Below are 15,663 nucleotides of genomic sequence, written 5' to 3' on the forward strand. Positions count from 1 at the left end.
ACTATGCTTTCGGTTTGATGTTCCTCTTTGTGTTCGTGTGACGGCATAGTCGCATGAGGTCCGAATTCGAATCCACGAAGTTGAATATGAATCACTGATTACTGTGATAATTGATATTTGTAAATAATGGATATCGGAAGTGAGTAGTATTTTACTTGCTCTTTTCTATTTGTTATTAATATTTATAAGAATATATTAATATTTATAAGAAGATTATAAATATGAATGTGATGTTACCGAAATTAATGTGTATAAAAAAAAATGTATGGAGACTAAGTTTTATTGTATAATGAGAGCTAGTAAATACGATTTCTCTAGTAAGTGACATAGTATGCTATGTATACAGAAATGTTGATTTGATAATAGGATTAATTAAAAAGAAGAAACGGGTCAAGCGTGATGGCAACCTTCAGCAATTGGCTGAAATTGTTAAAGAGCTTGGTGACGTATACTTTGAAAGTGACAAGTATGAAGATGCTTTGCAGGAATATACAGAACAACTGGAAATTTGCAATATCTTAGGAGATAAATTAAATATAGCAGTTGCTCATAGAATGATTGGAGAAATACAGGCAAGTCTTGGCAACTACGAGGAAGCATTGAGCCATCAAAATCTTTACTTGGGTTTGTATTTAGAATATTCATTGTGTCAATATTTTTAATTTTTATAATACTATAATAAAAACATTTTTGTGTTAGGTAGAAGGGGCCAAGGAGATACAAAATTTATTAGAAGAACAACGAGCTTATGCAACATTAGGTAGAACATATTTTTGTTGGGCTGAAAGTCAGCCTGAAGAATCTGAAAGAAAACCTGATGCTCTTATAAGTGCAAGACAAGCGTACACGAAGAGTATACGTCTTTGCAATGAGTATTATATCTTATTTAATGTCAATAAATTTATATAATATAATATATATAAAATATATAATATAATATAATATATAAAATATATATATGATATTAATTTTCTAAGCAGCATATTATAAAAAGTATATTTGTATTTTATTTAGATTGGGTGATACTAACATTGACCTAAAAGAATTAATGACAATGAGGGCACGATTGTTACTGAATTTGGGATTAGTATTAGAAGCTGAAAAAAAACACCAAGAGGCTGTTGATCTACTGATAAAAGCTGCAGGTTTATGTAAGACACACAACTTACGGGAAGATTTCTATAGAACGCAAATTGCTCTCGGAGGAATTTACGAGCGGAATCGCGATTATGATCTGGCTTTAACACATTTCAAAACTGCTGTTGAAGTTGATAATTCATCTTTGAAAGCGGAAGCACGATTTCTTCAAGCAGAATTGCTTTTAAAAATAGGAAAATGGACCGAATCACGAAAAATATTAGTGCTTCTTTACGTTACGGAAAACTTACCACAAAATCTGAAGCATCAAGTAGAAAAATGTCTCAGGATAGGTATGATTTAAGAGAATATAATTATTTTTATGGTTTTATTTGAAATATTTGTTTGAAAAAATATTTTGTTTATAGTTGCAACATTACAAACAACTGAAGAAGCTTTAACTACAGAAAAAGATACCAGCATTAAGTTGAAATATTATGAGACATTAGGAGATGCAGCGGTGGCTGCACACTGTTTTGAGGAAGCTGTAGAATATTACAGAAAGATGCTTATGTGTGCGGAAGAAATACAAAGCGATCGCACAGGAGCAGCTTTATTAAGTTTAGCTCAAACATTGAAAGATGTCGGACGATATAACGAAGCATTGGACTTTGCTCGTAGAGAACTAGAACTATGCACAAATCCACGTGAAATATGTAGATCTGCTTTGTTCTTAGTAGATTTATTGATAACTATTAAAGCAAACAACAAAGAGATTGAAGAAATTTATAGTCTAGCCTTAAAAAATGCAAAAGCTTGCAATGATATTTCTTTAGAAACAAGTGTTTTAAGAGAACACTTGAATTATCTAACAAATACCAATAGAACAGAAGAGATAGGAGCACTTTCAGAAAAGTTAGATACATTGGAAAAATTATGTAATGATACAGATAGCGAAAGCGAATCAGAAGAAAACAATATTGGCGCAAACATTTGCTTGGAAGATTTGTCGGATGTTGAAGCAGAATTAAAAGTTAGAGAAAATATTAAAAATAGAAAACGAACGAGAAAGACGTCGGTTGCTATAAAAAGGAACGAAAAAGGAGAAACACAACTTCATGTAGCTTGTATACATGGGAATGTTGAAACTGTAGAAAAATTATTAGAATCTGGTCATTTAACGAATGTTAGAGACCATTTTGGCTGGACTCCTCTTCATGAAGCAGCTAATCATGGTCATGTTGAAATTGCAAAGTTATTATTAAAATATGGTGCAGATGTAAATGATCCTGGAAGTTTAATGTGCCAAGGAGTTACTCCTCTTCATGATGCGGCTTCTTGCGGCAATTTTACCATGATGAGATTTTTAATCGAACATGGAGCAAATGTGGAACTTAAAACGAACGATGATGATACTGCACTAGATTGTCTAGAACAATGGAGGAATCGTGTTAATGTTTTATCTTCTGAAGATCAAATGGAGTATGATGAAATACACAAATTATTGTCTGCTATGATACCAATGAGTAATAAGAGAATTTCGAAGCGATCTCATACATCATCGTGCAATTCAAAAACTCACAGTATAGATGAAAATGTTGTTATAGAAAAGATCTCTGCAGGTGAAGATTATAAAAGAACTATAGCTAGCTTAAAACATAGGAATGATCCAATTGGAGCTTCTTTGTCCTCTATGAAACGAAATGTAAATCCACTTTTGAATAGTGAAGAGGTTCTTTTGGATGATTGGTTGGAAGATGATATCAATGAAAGTATAAATAATAGAAGGTGCTCTGATGAACATTCCTCCTCAATGACGAAGAGGAAATCAAGTAATGGAAATATCGATGTTGAGAAAAATTTAAAACGACAAAAAATGAATGATCAAGATCAAGTAATTGAAGACAATGAATGTGATGTAATAGAGGAGGATAGTAATGATAGTTGCAGTACTGAAATAAGACGGATTTCTACTGAACGTAAGATTCAGAAAAAAAAACAGCAAACGTCGTTATTATCAATTGGATTTACTAAAGATTCTACTTCTCGAAGTTCTTCACCTGTAATTCCATTTAACACAGGATGTGAATTAACAGAAATCAATACTATAAGATCAGTTATTTTAAACATCCTTGTAGATGGAAAAATGTTTAAAACTCAAATAGAATTTTCGAATACAATGAGGCCACTAGTAAAAGAAATTGTAGCTGATATTGAAACTAAATTCTACAACGATACTGGATGTAAAGCAAAACTAGATCTAAAAACTATGGATGGTATTGCGATCAATTGCAATAATGTGTTCACGATATTAAATGAAGGGGATATTGTTAAAAATTTGGCATGCGAAATAATTGAGTTAGAAACTCCTTCTATTGTCGAGCGATATGGGGCGATTTGTAAAAATTACAATATAGGTAGATATTTTATGAGTAAGTATACTTATTTCATAATTTTCAAAATAATCATTACTTTTAATATTTTCAGATGTTCGAGAATGCATATTAAAGTGTTTGAAATCATGTGAGAACACGTTTACTTTCCGATTAAAACAAGAAGATATTAGAAAAGAAGAATTTATATCTTTATTGAAAACTCTAGAATATCAAAAGAATGTTCAAATATTAGATTTATCTGGTGGTAACTTATATGAACTTGGAAAATCTTTAAATGATTGTATTTTAAGATTGTCAGCTTTACAAGAATTGTGCCTTCAAGGATGTGATATAGATTGTACGTGTCTAAGTAAATTAGAGAAACTACCTCTACAACTTAAGTTTCTTGATCTCAGCTATAATCCTCTTGGATCATCAAGTCAAGAAATCTTATTCAAACTTTTCACCCCTTTAACACAGCTTCGGACATTGAATTTGCGATATTGTCAATTATGTAATTTTCGTTTTCTTTTAAACAACAATAGTTTAGTAAATTTAGATATTTCTTGGAACTGTTTCAGTGAAGATGAAGTCTGTGCCACTTTACAAAGACAATTACTTAATTTGAATTTATCGAATACTATTTGTTCTAGGGATTTTAATTTGGTTAAAAATATTTTTAATGAAACAGATTTTTCATTTGTTAATTTAGAATGTTTAGAGCTTGCTTCATGCGAATTATCGGATATTGACATTAGAAATATATTGTCACGTGTATCGAATCTTTCGAAATTGGTGCTTAAAGGAAATAGAAAAGTGGGAGCACAATCGCTGAATTTATTATTGAAATACACACCAACACTAAGACATATCGATGTTAGTGGATGTGAGAATATTACTGAATTTCCTGATTCCGAAGTATTTATTGAAAAACCTGAGATTTGTACATTAATCGTGAGTATGTATCCAGAAGTGTGCGACTGTTGGGTTCATTTATGGCGAGGGAAGGGTATAGTAAAGAAACTTCCGCATAATCTTACTATTTTTAAACCAGTACTTTAATATTTTTGTACATATATTAGGTGAAGTAAAAAGTTCTGAGCGTTTTTCGCTAGAAAATAAAGCGAAAAAGCGCTCAGAACTTTTTACTTCACCTAATAATACTATGTGTGCATAGAATTGAAAAGAGTTACAAATTACAGAAAGCATTCATTTACTTTAAAACATATTTCATCATTTTCTCTAATTTGTAGTAGCTTAAAAAATATATTTTTATACAAACTATCTTTTGTAAATTGTAAATTATCTAAGTATGTCCATATTAGATCTCAATAGGTATTTCCTAAAAAGACAAATTTGGAATACCGGAAGTGTAGTATATTTTACTGCACTTCCTGGCATCAAAGTGAATGGGAACATTTAATAAAGTCCAATTCAATGTATAACAGTTACCAAATTTTAGTTGTTTTGTACTTTACAGTAACCTTTCCTTCAAACTGGTGTTCAATTGAATCACAAAAGCTATAAAAAAATGCATATAGTTAAATGAAGGTAATATTTAAGTAACATGCTAAAAATGTTCTATAACAGAAAATATTGTAATATACATTGTAAATATTTTTAACAGGCAATAAACGTTGTTTACCTTTGCTCTGTTTTTTAATTACGAATGCTATCAACATTGTATAATAATGTAAGTGAACAATAATTCCAATCATAACAATGCAAAATCGACTGACTCATTATAGCATCAGTTTTCATATGCTGCAATCATTTCTTTCAGAAGCTGATTCAGTAAAGAATACAAAATAATTGACGTTTATTAAATATTTACAAAATGTTTGTATACTTGAGTAAAAAAATAGCAATACCAAACAATTTTCGTCTGAATTGTATAGCATGGAACCAAAGGGAAGGTTATATAGCTGTTGGCGGAGAGGATGGTCTTTTGAAAGTACTTAGAGTAGACTCCAATGTAAGTGGCTCTACCAGTGGTGGGAGGTCTAGAAACTTAACTGCTGCAAGTAATTTAAGTATGAATCAAACTTTAGAAGGTCACAATGGTCATGTGCAAGTAGTTACCTGGAACGAACAACACCAGAAACTAACTTCAAGTGATCAGAATGGTGTAATTATAGTTTGGATGTTGTACAAGGGTTCTTGGTACGATGAAATGATAAATAACTGCAATAAATCAATAGTTAAAGGGATGGCATGGAGTTTAGATGGTTTAAAAATTTGCATAGTTTATGAAGATGGAGCAGTTATTGTAGGTTCAGTTGATGGAAATAGAATCTGGGGCAAGGAATTAAAAAATACAGCTCTTGCTGCTGTACAATGGTCTCCAGATGGGAAACTATTATTGTTTGGCATAAAAAATGGGGAAGTTCATCTCTTTGATAATCAAGGCGTATTTTTAACAAAGTTAAATATGATACCACTTAATGGTGGTCAAGTTCAAACAATAGTTTCATTGCAATGGTATGATGGAAGGAATGGTTATATTGGCATAGATTGTCCAACTTTAGCTGTTTGCTACAGGAATGGTAAAATACAGCTCATGAAAGACACCAATGACGATAATCCAGTTGTAATAGAAACTGGTATGACAGCTGCATGGTGTTGTTGGAATAGTTATGGGTCTATATTAGCTGTAACTGGGATGTTACCATTATTGGGCAATGGAGAAACAAAGGACACTAATGTCATTCAGTTTTATACTCCTTTTGGTAAACATATGAGGACCCTAAAAATACCTGGTAGAGAAGTCACCTGCTGTGCATGGGAAGGAGGATCACTCAGAGTAGCTCTATCTGTTGATTCTCATATCTATTTTGCAAATATTCGTTTAGATTATAAATGGACTTACTTCAGTAATACAGTTGTGTATACAAATGAGAAGATTACCAAAGATGGCATTTGCATTATATTTTGGAATACAACGAATAATACATATTGTACAAAAAATGTAAGAGCATTGATCTCCATAGCTTCACATGGAGATCATTGTGTTTTGGCAATAAAAAATGACCTTGCTCAAGGATCAGAGCAATTTGCACTCTTAGTATGCAATACAATTGCTACTCCAATAGATACTAAGTTTATAGACTTAGAGCCACTATGGGTGACCATGACAAATAGTGTAATTGTTGCAGCATCCAAGAACAATTTCTTGGTTTGGAGTTATCGCACTCCTCGTAATTCCATGTTGCATGCAGGACGAATTAGAAGAGATAAAATTTACCATATTGACGAAACTCCGACCGGGGTGACGGAAGTTATTCAAGATTTAGATAAAGACAGATCCTTCGAGGCACCTATTAATACTAAAGCTACTATGGACCCGATTTGTTGTTTGTGCGCAACTGATAAGATTCTATTGATAGGCAGAGAGTCGGGAATGATTCAAAGATATTCTTTATCTCAGATAACTCTTACAAATAGATATAATACAACTTGTAAGCTTTACAAGATTGCAATCAACTGTGATTCATCTCGGGCATCTATTATGGACACGAGTGGCATTCTAACTATGTTAGATTTGGAGACTGATCTCAAGAAAAATACTTTGAAGGATGGAGAATCAGAGGGCGAAATAAATAAGTTCGAAAGAAAGGATGTGTGGGCCATGTGCTGGGCACAAGACAATCCCGCTCTATTAGCAATTATAGAAAAAACCAGAATGTACGTTTTAAGAGAATTCGATCCTGAAGAACCGATATCCTGTTCTGGATATATCTGTTCATTTCAAGATTTAGAAATACGTTGCGTTTTATTGGATGATCTCATGCAGAAACCAGAAGATACAAGAAATGACTTAATAGTGGATTTAGAAGTGAAATCACTGAGGGATACCAGGGAATTATTGATGAAAGTAGGGTTGAAAGAAGCAAACAATTTCATCCAGGACAATCCACATCCACGATTATGGCGCTTATTAGCAGAATCAGCTTTACAGAAACTAGATTTGGAGACTGCAGAAAATGCAATGGTTCGTTGCACAGATTACTTAGGTATACAATTTATCAAACGTTTACAGAATGTGCACAACGATCACCTGAAGAAAGCCGAGGTGGCTGCGTTTCTTGGCAACTATGACGAAGCTGAAAAATTATATTTAGATATGGACAGAAGGGATCTTGCTATTTCGTTACGTCAAAAATTAGGAGATTATTTTCGGGTGGTACAGTTAATGAAAATGGGTATTGGCGGGTCTGATAAGCAAATGGAGTACGCTTACAATAAAATCGGCGAATATTATGCTGAAAGACAGAATTGGGAAGGTGCAAAAGAATATTATGGAAAGAGCAGGAATCTGGAGAAACTTATAGAATGCTATTATAAATTAGAAGATTTTGTTCAATTAGCAGGGACAGTGCAACAGTTACCAGATAAAAGTCCCCTTTTGAAGATGGTAGCAAGAATGTTAGGTTCCGTGGGTATGTGTTCCCAAGCAGTAGCAGCATATATAAAATATGGAGATGTGAAACTGGCCGTAGATACGTGCGTTCGTTTGAATCACTGGGACCAAGCAGTCGAATTAGCAAAGACCTATAAAATGGCCCAGATAGGCGAATTATTGAACAAGTATGCCAATCATCTTCTGTCTAATGGAAAGAGACTACAGGCTATAGAATTATACAAGAAGGCAAATCACAATTTGGAAGCAGCAAAGTTGCTGTTTCAATTAGCAGAAGAGCAAGCAAAGACTAGGACGAATCCGCTACGCGTGAAGAAGATTTACGTTCTAGCAGCTCTGTTGGTCGAAGATCATATCAATGCCGCGCCAGCTGCTAAGGGTAGCCGTAGCAACGTTGTGATGGGTTTAACAGAAAACAACGAGGACACTCGGGTGATAGAGAACGCCTGGAAAGGGGCAGAGGCTTATCATTTTCTCTTATTAGCCAATAGGCAAATATATTCAGGGAATTTTGATGCAGCCATGAAAACAGCTCTGAGATTGAGAGAATACGAAGATATCTTGCAACCGGAAGATATTTACTGCTTGCTTGCTCTATCAAGCGCAGTCAATCACGCTTTTGCAGTCTGTTCCAAGGCGTTCATTAAATTAGAATCTCTAGAGATTATTCCAGAGGCGGTCAGAGAAGAATATGAGGATTTGGCTGTGGACATCTTCACCAAGCACAGTCCTCAAGATGTTCGTAATTCTAAGGCAGAATGTACAAATTGCGAGAGTCTGGTACCCGACTGGTGTGTCGCCTGTCCTAACTGTATGACCAGGTTCCCTCCTTGTATTATCTCTGGCAAACCGTTGATGGATCTGAGCAATGCGTGGATCTGCACCGTTTGCAGACACCACGTGGCTACAGAACGAGATGTAGTTAATATTAATGCTTGCCCTTTGTGCCATAGCACGGTTACATATATGTAATTGGTGTGTGTGAGTATGTATTGGACATGCATTATCAGACAAATATGTTATGCTTGAGCTATAACAGACATGCCGGCGAACTTTAAGCTTGCCATTGAAAGAGCATGTTTCATTTTTATAGTAGTATGCACCAGTTAGAATGTGCACTGCTTAAAAGTATTAATCCGTGTTACGATTTAGATAATGTGTTGATTATCTGGTTGATTTATTGAATCAATAAGATCGATCCGTAATTTTCTGACTATTTAGAATTTATGATTTAGAAACATGTGATAATGTGATTAGTCAAATTTTCAATATTACTTATCACCGAATAATTATATGGTTATTTTATTTTGAAAAATATTATTAGGGACACATGAATTAATAACAATTTTCGTAGTTTTAAAAATGAATAATTTCTGATCTCATTTATAAGTCTGGCATCATATTCTTGTGTAGTATTTTGTTATCTTTCTCAACTTAAATTATGAAGCTTCTCCGTTTTAAATATCTTTTTATATTCTACGCATTTAAGACAGTGTACTTATATAATTTAATTGTATAGTGATAACTTTTAATGCGAATTCCGTCCAATAACTGAAATATTGATACCCTCCATTATATATGTATAAATACATATGCTATATATTTATTAATTTTTACATTATCATAATCGTCTACATTAAACATATTTTAGACTATTTTATATGTTTTTTTAATTAATATTTCCTTAGAGCATGCTTTATTTAAAATTTAACTTATACAACAAAATTCAAAGGAGTTACCGGTCTGCGCATGGCAACTGATTGGCGCGTAACTATCGTGCCACAAAATTTGAAGTATCCTCTTCCACTCAGATGCCTTCGAGTATTGCGCATGCGTGTATCGTTGTCGGCACGCGTTCTTTCCACGAGTTGGTCAGTGCGCGTCGAACCAGTAAGGAGGAGGTATTGCATCTGTTATCGTCCCTTTTTCACGGATATTTACGGCGTTCCTTTCAAATTTTGTTTCCTCGATTACCGAAATCATCGTGGCGCTACCCATTTCGAATTGTCAAACGTGCTTGCCAAGCCGAGTCACGATTACGAAGTCACTTTCCCGCGAATGTACAGACGTAAGTGTCGTATCCCGCGTATTTGTCGCGTCAGTTCGTGAGTGTATCGCGAGTGTCCGCCACGGGAATAATTATGAGTGGTATGCTGTCGATGTTATGTGTTATCCTGATCCTTAGCGTCACGACGACGACGGTACGCGCCGGATTGAAATGTGATGCTGTTAAACCTTACTTCGAGTCCCAAGGCTTTCCGGCCACTGACATTCCCAAGGAGGCGATTTCGTGTAAGTTTTTATTTTCATTTTTTTTCTCTGAAATCGATTGAATTTACGTTTCGAGCATGTTACATTGTAACTCGTTTCGAGCTAAGAATCGTTTGCACAAATGGCGCGAATTGTGGAAAATTTGAAATTTACGACGTGGTTTGAGACTCGTAACGGTAATGTCAGATTCCTTGAACGTTATTGGTGAAAATTAACAGTGAAGTTCTGATTCAAATTTTCCACCAATTAGAACCAAGAATTTCAACTTCGAGCGTGTTACGTCGTAACGTGTTCTAATCCAACAATAATTTGTAAAAATGGCGCGAATTCCGGAAAATTTGTAAATTGTGACGTAATAAGATTACTCCAATGTCATCGGTGTAATTAATAGTGAATTTTGTATTTTACATTTTTATCAAGAATTTCATTTTGGGGCAGATTACGTCGTAACGCGTTCTAAACTAAAGAAATTTTGGGAACTTTGAAATTGTGACAGGTTAAATTTAAACATTCACAATGATAATGTCAGACCTCTTGAATATTATGGGAGGAAATGGTTAAAGTTAAGATTCGTCTGATTATTTCGAACAGAATCGTGCATTCAGCAAGTTTTTATATTTCATTTCATACTTTTTTATCGCTTAATTAAATAGTGTCGTATATAGCGAAAAGGATAAAAAGTGAATTCTAAATGGAATTCCGATTTAGTTTGTGTTAACTTGTTGAAAAGTTTCCCAGAAGAGTGAGAAAGAAGAATATATGACGAACGGATGAAAAATAAACGCGGAGAAAATTAAAGCTCAGAATTAGAGTGGCCGGGCTCATAATTCACGGCCATTCATGATTTATCCTGCAGAATTTCGTTGAAGTGATTCGCAAAGAGGACACGTTCAACGAAATATTTATGGCCGATGAATTATGGGCTGTGTTTCCTCGCGAAGGGGCTGCACGTGGAGAAAAAACGAACGGAAGAAAAATTCCGAGAAGTTCTCACGTCTCGAAACTGGATACACAAATGTGCCTTAGCTTGCCTCGCCCGTATGTTTGCGTGATTAACTATCGAAGACTTAATGAACGAAATAAGCACTTTATATCGCAGTGCATTTGAACAACTCCCGAAACATTTACAAAGTGGAAATAAATTTTTGCAATACTGTGGCTAAAAATTTAATGAAAATAATGTTATTGTTAACAATTTACAGTGATTACGAAAGGTATTGCCACGTATCCTAATCTTTTTATCGCGTTCTATACGTTTCTTTTCTGATAGCATTAATTTTTTCTAGTCGTATGAAAGTAATATTAAATTTTGTAATATTAAAGTTTGATACACTTGGACCTATAATACCGATCGCTCAAAAACAGCCCAAAGTCGTTTATAAAATAATGTAGTTGAAAATTTCATATTTTATACAGATTATTCGTGTTGGTTCACACCCATATAGGGAGATACCTTGGTTTATCACTCGGCATATACATACATCGTACGAGCACAAAGAACCTGTCTACTTTATCAGTTAGTGTAATCACAAATACGTTCAGCTTCGAAAGTATATTTACTTGCGCCGAATAGATAATAAAGGATCTTGCGTTCCGTTAGTGTGATCATACGGCTGACATTCTTTAGAAATGTTACTCTCGAAAATCATAAAATGGATATGTTCTTGTTGAACTTTTAGGTTAAGTTTTTTTACTAGAAAATAAAAAACATATACAATTCTTGTATAGCGCAAAGGATAGATTCTTAAATTACTTTCGTTACGGAGATTCAAACAGTGAACATCAGAAAGATAGAAAAAACGGGTATAGAAAGTATTATAAGAATAACATAATTCTAAAACAATCTTCAGCCGCAATGGTTGTCCATTTTAATAACGTATGAATCTAAAATTCGATGTCTTCGTCAAAGTCGGAATAAAGGCAAGATTAACAAAAAAGAAAACAGTTTCAAAACATATAGCTCGTTTCTCGTGTCACAGATTACTCAATCTGTGTGCACGAGAGCATTAGACGCGCATTCCGCTCAATCGCGCAGCCATTTCACCATCCACGAACACTTTTATTTCTGACTTGTTTTTGCATATAAACACAGTCGAGCTTATCGGTGAGATGAAAGGAGAGCCGTATGGGTTTCGCGGGGCAGATAAAGAACCGTGGAAGAGCGCCAAGTATTAACGGTATACGAAGTAGCGATACGCGAAGAACGAAATGGCAGAAGAAAAATAATTCGAGGCGTTTCGCGTTTTATCGCGTCGTTGGTGTCGAATGTGCACATTAACGCGTATGCGCATGCGCGACAGGAAGTTACAAGAGTTTTGACACGATTTACTTTCTATGGGGAGTAATTACGACCGATGATTGCTGATTTGATTTTTCTGGGACAATCGCGACCGGAAGTAATGGCGATCCGGTGGAAGACAATGGGTGCGATAGGACGCGGTATTAGGGTGCGTTTAAAAGAATAATTAACGGTTTTGTGGCGTTACTTTTCACGGTTACTTACGTTTCACAATAATAATTTATTGGGTGGGAATAATTGATTATCGTGTATTAGTTAGAATTTAAAATAGAGTTATTTATTTTGCTTGTACATATTTGATATTTCACATCGATCAATTTAAACGTTTGATAATTTATTGAATGAAAGTAGCTACGATCCAGTTGTAGTTTAGGATAGATTTAGGTATAGATAGGATATTTCTTACAAATATTATTAGTTATCATTGCCAGATCATTATCGTACATGGCTTAAATATTCTCGTACATCCCTATAGGTATATACAGGATGGTTGGTAACTGGTAGTACAAGCGGAAAGGGGTGATTCTACGCGAAAAAGGAAGTCGAAAATATGGAATAAAAATTTTTTTTTTTTTAATTTTTCCATCGAGACAACGATCTACAATGAGATCCGTTATAACGTACCGCACGCGTACCGAGCGAAAATTCAAAGTCGATTTTCTCGAAAACGAAGCCTCAAACGAAAAATTTTTATTCTATATTTTCGACTTCTTTTTTCGCGTAGAATCGCCCCCTTTCCGCTTGTACCACCAGTTACCAACCACCCTGTATATACATATTTGTTTTCGCCATTTATATTTCGTACTATATTGTGTACAATCTATCTGATGATTTACCAGTTATTTTTTTCAAGCGCCAAAATTTGTTACTCCATTATGTTTACATGTTAATTAATATTCCTTTACGTTATCCGGTCGAAAACCCTTCGTGAGGGCTGGTATCGATTCCTATCGTTAGATACTTGCCATTTGCCACAAACCTGATCGCGTTACTTCATCAAAACTCGAGACCAGCTACAAGAGGTTTCATCAGAAGCTAGAAACCGACTAAACTATGGACGTTGCTTAAACTGTAACGAGCATAATCTCTAATCAAAGGTGTTAATCGTCCGTCATTATCTTGCTTTTCGTTCAAGCCGATAAGCCGGTGACATGTCCTAAACTGCGATCGGTTCGCTTCAACTGCACCACGAAAACTAATTTAAATCAATGAACACTTCCATTTAATCTGTCCCTCGATTTCATCGCGTTAACGCGATCGTAAAAACGCGTTTAACAAGTACTTAGTAAGTGGACCGAGGATGGAAGCATCCGGGGACCATTACACCCTGGCCCTGAGTTTTTACATTTACGATCTTCCTCTTTATCTCCTGTTCAAATTTCATTTTTTCCTTCCGTGTAGTCTACCTGCTGCAAGATTCGACGAACAGCTGTCTCAGATCTCTGCTACCTGAATTTTCAGGCTTATTATCTTGACACGGGTACCATTTTAGCTTTTACGACGCTAGAAGCCGTCGCGATGCACACCGACTAGCTTTTCTCTACTCGGTGCAATGTCGTATACGTTGATTCTTCGTCTTTAAAAGGTGAGTATTTTTCCGATTGTTGGATCAAATGGACGGTAAATACTTTGGTCATTTTCCCTCTGAACGCAGGCGAATTACAAAATGCCTTTGTCCATAGTAATATTAATTACAATGGTTACCGGATAGAGCTTTGTAATTTATAATTTCAATATACAGAGATAGTGGCCAGCAGGCTATCGATTGATAAAATATTACGATGATTCAAAATTTAACCAGATAAACGAAAAAGACATAGCGTTAATCTGCTTTTTCATAATTACAAAAGAAATATGAAGATCAATGACACGATGGTTCGGCGTGTTTGATTTCAATGCCAGACAGGTGAAAAGAAGAAAATGTTTAATTCTTCAAAGTATGAAAGAAAACGCAATCGAACGATACAAGAGACTTTAAAATTTCCTTGAACGAATTGTCAAAGAACGACGTATCTGATTTCAGTTGGAAATTTTAGACGATTGAAATCAGTCAGTACCTTGATGGTCGAGATGGATTTTGATAAGAATTTTGTCATCGGTGGATTAAGGATCAGATCTGTTCACGAAACGACGAGAGAATTAATCGCATCGAGTGCCTCGAACAACAGTAGGATTTTGGATAATACCAAAGCCGGCTCGTACTCTCGTAGAATGCTCCTTCATAGCCTGTTCAACACGCCGGAACATTTGTTAGCGTCTACGGTGATCCTAAGTCCTGACGGAGCAGCCGGAGAAGCCGGTCGAATGGGATTTCTTGCCGGTCTTACGAACCGCGTCGATTCTATCCGGTGGATCCTTTACACTGTATGTACGACGTACGTGAATAATGAAGAGGGAGCAGAAAAGGTTCCCAAGGAATATTTATATTGAAATGTTTTTTGTCCCGGTAATTCCCGTCTAATATTCTAACGCTTTCGCCTCTGCTCAAACTTCATTCTACTTTCTCAGCAGCGATATCGTGTTCTTATAAAAATCTATTTACATCCAGCTTCCTTATCAGGCATCTATCATATTTCGACGTACAAATGTAAATAACAGCATCGTATATCACCGTACGATACGATATTTTCCTTTTAGGTGTGAAAATATAACAGCGACGAATATTGATCCGAAATTTGCTGAAAATAAAAATGTCACGTCGCTAGCCACGAAAGTACTTAATTGCTGCACTAACACCGAATATTTAATCGATCAATTAACACCGAATTAATGTCACAAAGAACGAAAATTACATTCTAGTGGAAGAATCAATAGTTTTGTTTTAAATTGGCAAAGCGACGATGAAATAAAAAGTAGTACGATAAGCCAGATATATCTGTTATACTTGCCGAAGAACGGTTGCATGTAAGAACGCTTCTTATGATAATCCATTTATGATCATCTGTTCGACGACAAAATTTATTCCAACTACCCTAACGTGAAAATACAAAGTATCTTGAGCGACCTCCCACGGGTCTTCCGACTCGTTCATTATTCATTGAGTCGAATGTGAGAAAGAAGCGATCGAAGGAACTTTTTATTCTTTGCTCAACTCGTTCTGGAGAAACGGAGGAACAATAGGACGAAATAGGTCAGAACTAGTCGTAAACGTGGTTGAAACAGGTGTTGTGAACCTATACTAAACGCTGTTTCTTTCCCGAGGGTGTCCTCGAGAAGTATAG

The 15,663-nt window shown here is 35.1% G+C and overlaps 3 protein-coding genes across 5 annotated transcripts in view; all 3 read left to right on the forward strand.

The window, feature by feature from the left end:
* Window position 1: 1 nt before the first annotated feature.
* LOC138183504 (tonsoku-like protein) lies at window positions 2-4,527 on the forward strand. Of its 2 annotated transcripts, XM_069120464.1 has the most exons (7): window positions 2-139; window positions 367-624; window positions 704-872; window positions 1,015-1,430; window positions 1,506-3,494; window positions 3,565-3,810; window positions 4,165-4,304. In XM_069120464.1, coding segments are annotated over exons 1-7 (3,093 nt in total). In that variant the 5' UTR covers window positions 2-126; the 3' UTR covers window positions 4,167-4,304. The 2 variants fall into 2 exon arrangements, with proteins under 2 accessions (XP_068976565.1, XP_068976564.1); XM_069120463.1 differs by having other exon boundaries at window positions 3,565-4,527.
* An 88-nt stretch (window positions 4,528-4,615) lies between these two features.
* Window positions 4,616-9,448, forward strand: Oseg4 (intraflagellar transport protein Oseg4). Of its 2 annotated transcripts, none has more exons than XM_069120465.1 (3): window positions 4,616-5,003; window positions 5,080-5,145; window positions 5,236-9,448. In XM_069120465.1, exon 3 carries the CDS (start codon window positions 5,290-5,292, stop codon window positions 8,842-8,844), a length of 3,555 nt encoding a protein of 1,184 aa, XP_068976566.1. In that variant the 5' UTR covers window positions 4,616-5,003; window positions 5,080-5,145; window positions 5,236-5,289; the 3' UTR covers window positions 8,845-9,448. The 2 variants fall into 2 exon arrangements, with proteins under 2 accessions (XP_068976566.1, XP_068976567.1); XM_069120466.1 differs by having other exon boundaries at window positions 5,239-9,448.
* Window positions 9,449-9,745: 297 nt separating this feature from the next.
* dlp (glypican dally-like) overlaps window positions 9,746-15,663 on the forward strand; it is a 129,257-nt gene continuing 123,339 nt past the window's right edge. The window contains exon 1 of the mRNA XM_069120467.1: window positions 9,746-10,164. Coding sequence (XP_068976568.1) covers window positions 10,014-10,164 — 151 coding nt within the window. The 5' untranslated portion in view covers window positions 9,746-10,013. The remainder of the gene's footprint in view (window positions 10,165-15,663) is intronic.

The sequence above is a fragment of the Bombus flavifrons genome, chromosome 9, assembly GCF_040668555.2.
Source record: "Bombus flavifrons isolate JBK064 chromosome 9, iyBomFlav1_principal, whole genome shotgun sequence".
In the NCBI taxonomy this organism is placed as follows: domain Eukaryota; kingdom Metazoa; phylum Arthropoda; class Insecta; order Hymenoptera; family Apidae; genus Bombus; species Bombus flavifrons.

What these genes read in the sequence shown, in the direction of transcription:
- LOC138183504 (XM_069120463.1), top strand. An exon ending in CCATCAAAATCTTTACTTGG is followed by an intron (nt 625 to 703) that starts GTTTGTATTTAG and finishes TGTGTTAGGTAG; the next exon opens with AAGGGGCCAAGGAGATACAA. An exon ending in TTGTAAAAATTACAATATAG is followed by an intron (nt 3,495 to 3,564) that starts GTAGATATTTTA and finishes TAATATTTTCAG; the next exon opens with ATGTTCGAGAATGCATATTA.
- Oseg4 (XM_069120465.1), top strand. Translation starts at nt 5,290, where the DNA reads ATGTTTGTATACTTGAGTAAAAAAATAGCAATACCAAACAATTTTCGT.